The sequence below is a fragment of the Phragmites australis genome, chromosome 8, assembly GCF_958298935.1.
Source record: "Phragmites australis chromosome 8, lpPhrAust1.1, whole genome shotgun sequence".
NCBI lineage: Eukaryota > Viridiplantae > Streptophyta > Magnoliopsida > Poales > Poaceae > Phragmites > Phragmites australis.
The window spans coordinates 14,075,586-14,080,647 of NC_084928.1; the positions used below are offsets into that span (position 1 = coordinate 14,075,586).

Genomic DNA, 5,062 nt, shown 5'->3' on the forward strand with positions numbered 1-5,062 from the left:
TACAAAAGGACTCATAAAGTATTCTTGTCTCGTGGTGTTTCAAACATAAAAAGAAGGAAGAAAAGAAACATTTATTGTCCTTCTCGAGTAACAATAACACCCAAGACTCGATCGATCGGCGACACCAGATAGCAGCGACGTTGAACTGCTAACAAATTAAATCATGCATGCCAAATGTCAAGAACTGAACTCATGCAGCATCTTAATTTGGTTTTAGCTAGGCAGCCCCCTGCCCTGTCTCCTCCATGTCGTACTTGAACGCTCTGCCGCACGGGCAGCATGCATATGCGCAGTGGCACCACTTTTTCCGGGCGTTGGCCTTGTCTTCCGCTCTCTGCTTCTCCGCCTCCTCTTGTTCCCGCTTCTTGGCCCTCTCCACCCTCTTCTTCATGTGGCTCGTCACCGGCAGCCACCCCTTGTTTGCCAGCAAGAAGAGCGGCGGCGCCGTGAAGAGCACGATGAAGCACAGATTCGGCAGCACCCTACGCACAGGTGAAGAAGAAGAACGTGAATGAACGATTTCACAGCGTGCAAGAACCTGATGGCAGGACGTACGTACCTGGCGATGTAGATGACGACGACGAAGAGGAAGCAGGTGAGCACGATGATGTAGATGGAGTTTGGCATGTCGCGGGTGGATCCGGCGATGTAGGCGCCGACCAGGCTCATGAGGTCGACCATGGTGGTGAGGGTGAGCGCCGCCACCTTGGCCTCCGACTTGTAGAACCGCTCGTTCAGGAGCAGGATGATGATCACCAGCGACGTCGCGAACGCCGTCGCGTTGAAGTAGTAGAACGTGAGGTACCGCTTCACCAACCGGCCGTCGTGCAGCACCGGGTTGCCGGGGACGTGCTGATTCTTGTCGTCCTGCCAGAACCCGCCGGGAGGGTTCAGCCCCGCCTGGTACGTCACCGAAGCGGCCAGGGTGGCCAGAACGATTAGCCACCCGCGCATCTCCTTCAGCCACTCCTTGCGCTCCGCCGTCATGCCGCCATCAGAGTCGACCGGCACCTCCAGCGTCTCCTCCCTGCCGAGGACTGCTTGCCGGTCGTCGGACATTTGCGAGTTCACGGCGCGAACGCGAGTCCGGTGGGCTTAGATATGTTTTAATAGCTACAGAACTTGTCAAATCGATCGTGTTATATATAGGCTAGCTATTAATTGGCATTTGCATGTCTTTGCCATGATTACTATCTAGTGCATGTTCTCGTGTTCAAGGGAGGACTCCAACAGGTCGATCTGGCCTTGCCGAAGGATGAAGCTAGGTAGAATGCTATCTGAGCTTTTCTTGATTTTTAGATTTAAACTATCTGTACTGTAGCCAACAGAAGGGTTATTCCTTCCAGCATGTCGCAAGGAAGGAATATTGCACACAAAATCACAAGTCACATCCATTTTTCTTTTTTCTTTTGTATTATTAACTAGGCAAATTGCCCATCTAATTGGGCAGTTAGGTCAACAAAGTTATACTCTATCTCAACCGAAATAAAATTTTATCTCGAATACTGAGAGATTTCCCTCTTATTTTTTATTTTAATATTTGATAAATATATCCCCCATTAATGGGAAGATACATGTGATTTTCTATTTTTATATCAATTAATCAGTACATATCATTATAATTTACACTATTACAGAAGGCCACATATCTGAACAGGATATCATAGTCGGTTCCGAAAGCACATCTGTGATAAGGACAAGGTAGACAATTGTCCTAAGGATTTGTCTATCGTTAGCTCAGGTGGCAAAAACCATCTAGGATAATGGTACATTACATACTTCTCTCAACAATAACCATCTTAGACGGTTGCTTATAGGAGCCATTTGTGGTAATGACCCACAAAGTAGACAATTCTTTAAATGAGATGTCTATGATAACATTCCAGACGGATTTCCATAAGAACCATATTGTTATCACAGTCGGTTCCCTTGTAGAACCATCTGCAATATGAAGGGTCGGGTAGCCAAGCGAACGCTGCTTCGTGCTTTATATTCACCCAGGAGCTAGTTAAGGTTTTTTTTTTTTTGCACTCTCTCAATCTACTCAGCCTTTCTATCTCTCCCTCACTTCACTCTCGACAGATCCACACCATAGCCACCTCCTCATCCTTGTAGGGCTCCATTTTTCGGGTTCCTCTATGTCTTATCTATCAATCCCTAGATTAGTAGTTGATACACACATATTATAATAGAACAATATCATAGTCATAGTTCAATGTAAGTATAATACCTTATTTAAGACATACAATGGCCTTATGGCTTAGGATTCTTTACATCCACAGTCGACCATTGGATCAAAGGAGAACTCGACAACGGAAAACAAGAAAATCCCAATGCCACAAGCAACTTAGGTGCGGACGTAGCCTTAATCTTCTATGTTTCACCATCACACTCATTGTCACGCTTCAGCTTCTCATCTAAATTCAATAAGCAAGTTTGAGTATGTAAGCAAACACTATTCAAGAGGTTTGATAGATGTTTAAGGGTAAAATCAAGGACAAGACCATAGGGCTTTAGTTTAGAGCAGAAAACCAATTCTTAATGTAGTGGAATTAGGAGTAACTTGCACATTGCTAGGTTTAGTCATTACTTATGGTTGCCAGGTTTAGTCATTACTTATGGTTGCATCATGTCAGTTCCCAAATTCTAGGCTGGTCAATAGGGGAGTAGTTCAGCGGCTCCATGCTGGCGTATATCAAAAACAGAGGCACTTAGCTCACCAGATGAGCACATAGCACAATACATGGGTAATAACCAACTCACGCATCAAGGTGTACTCAAACCATAAAGCTAATCATTAAGACCAAACCATAATAGTGTCCTTGAGCATGGACACGGATATCCAGATAGGGTTATAATCTACAGAGGTTGTATACTTACCCACATGATATGCTTCGCATCCAGCCATCATGAATGGTGGAGCAAGCATAACAAGATCCCGTACCAACCGAGTATCACAATAATATCCACCCACAGGACACATCACAAGGAGCTCATGATAAATATGGCTCACTTAGAGTCTCCAGCTAGATCATAAGACTTCACTTAGATCACCTGTCGGTATATTAAGTAAAGGGGTGTCTTGGCTAAACGGACTCCGCAGGGGACCAAGCAACTAGAGGAGCATACTACACAAGGTCTGGTCAATCGTATGACCAGGGTGCGGCCATAGCGACCAGTCTAACACCCGCATGACCAGTCTCTCTACACCATCGTATATACCCGCGACTAGCCCCACTTGTCGCAGGGCCAGATTTGACACAACTTGTCCAGAGCATGTTTTCTGATAAACCACTCAAGTGTTTTCTTTCCCCATGCGCCTGCATCAGTGGACGAAGTCATGGACGGTGCATTGTCCCGTACCATAGCATTAAATGCTATGGGATAGAACTTTGCTGGTTGGCACAGTGGCGCACGACGGATGGGACATTGTTGGCAGCCTGACCAGGCAAGTGGACAGGGTTGGCAGGGAAAGGCATTGTCTCGTACCGTAGCATTAAATATTGCGGGATAGAACTTTGCTGGCTGGCACGGTGGCGCACAATGGATGGGACGCCATCAGCATCCCGACCAAGCAAGTGGATGGAGTCGGCGCAAAAGGACCTTATCCCGTCCCATAGCATTAATTGTTGTGGGCGGAACTTTGCAGGCCAGCACGGCGGCGCATGACAACAAGTTGCGTGGAGCCCTCAGAGCAAGTTGGTATGCCTGATCCTCTGTAATGATGGTTTGGGTTAGATATTAGGATGAGAAGATGTCTTATGTTTGGACCCACATGTAAGTTTTCCTCCTCCCTGCTATATATAAGGGGACGAGAACCTCGTTCCGGAGGCAGGAAAAAGGAGGTCTGGAAACCAGTTAGAACATCATCTGTAATTCAACTGAGATCCTTCATAACACACAAAGGACGTAGGGCTATTATCCTCTGGGAGGCCCGAACCTGTATAACTCCTTATGTCCCTTAGTTCTTCGAACGCACACACACATCCGATTCCTGAAACACCATCCAAGCGCCCACTGTCCAGCATACCCCGGAATCACTGTAAGGTATTTACTCCCGACATTTGGCGCGCCAGGTAGGAGGACACGTTTTGTCGTTTTAGCAAGTTTGAAAAAACTTGACCAGGCCACCCATGGCCGAATGCACGGTAACCGCTGAGTCCCGTTCCGAGGACCCCGACCACTGCGAGTTGTTCATCATGGGATACCACCCGGATTAACTCAGAGTGCTCCAGGCATGGGACACCGAGCTGGAGTCCGAGAGCTCCGAGACCCAACGTGAGGTATACATGGTGGACCATACAGCGGGAGGCACTGAAGGCTCAAATGCCTCAAACACCGGAGGCGAACCCCCGGCTTTACGCCTAGAGGGAAACCAGCCTGGCGTCGGACAGGTAGGTGCTTCAAGACAACCCCCACACCCCCAACACCGTCCTGAGGAGCCCCTACGCAGAGCACAGTCTACGATAGCATCGTCGCCTAGGCCATCGCACCGCCCAAACACTGGGGGCTCCCTACCTCGAGACTTATCACCGCTCCGCGCCCAGCGTCTCGATTACGAGACCATGACGCCAGTGCAGAACCTACAGAAACTGCGGATCCTCCTTAGACACCCACTGGTACCTGTACCGGAGGGCTCGCTTGTGGCACCATGGCTGCATGATCTTTCCTTCCTGGTCAAGACCGCCTGGCGCCAAACCACATCAACATGCACCGCGCCTATCACAAGGGCCGGTGATGGCCATGGTCGCCAGGGGTCACAGCAGGGCCCATGACGGAATAGATCTCGTGCTCCCCCAACCACGGGGAGTACTCGTGGACCACCTCCACGTTAGGACAACCAACCCTCCGGCCTACATAACTCTCTACGCAAACGTGACCTTCGGGGCATGATCCAGAGCTAGGTGGCCACTAGAGAATAGGAGGATTGGGCTCAACGCAAGCAGGAAAAAGGCAAGCAGCCCTGTCGCACGCATTCCCCCTGCAAGGAGGCATCAGACGGCTCCCCCCCCCCCTTCACCGGGACCCCGATACCACCGCCTCTCTCCCCGAGCACGCACCA

General features: G+C 49.2%; 1 protein-coding gene across 1 annotated transcript; it reads right to left on the reverse strand.

The window, feature by feature from the left end:
• Positions 1–1,177, reverse strand: LOC133925859 (uncharacterized). Its single transcript, XM_062371608.1, has 2 exons — positions 560–1,177; positions 1–482 (listed from the first exon to the last, which is right to left on the reverse strand). Exons 1-2 carry the CDS (start codon positions 1,057–1,059, stop codon positions 218–220), a joined length of 765 nt encoding a protein of 254 aa, XP_062227592.1. The 5' UTR covers positions 1,060–1,177; the 3' UTR covers positions 1–217.
• Positions 1,178–5,062: the final 3,885 nt, after the last annotated feature.

Coding starts and splice junctions, on each gene's coding strand:
- LOC133925859 (XM_062371608.1), bottom strand. CDS start 1,059: ATGTCCGACGACCGGCAAGCAGTCCTCGGCAGGGAGGAGACGCTGGAG. Junction 483..559: donor GTCGTCATCTACATCGCCAG/GTACGTACGTCC, acceptor ACCTGTGCGTAG/GGTGCTGCCGAATCTGTGCT.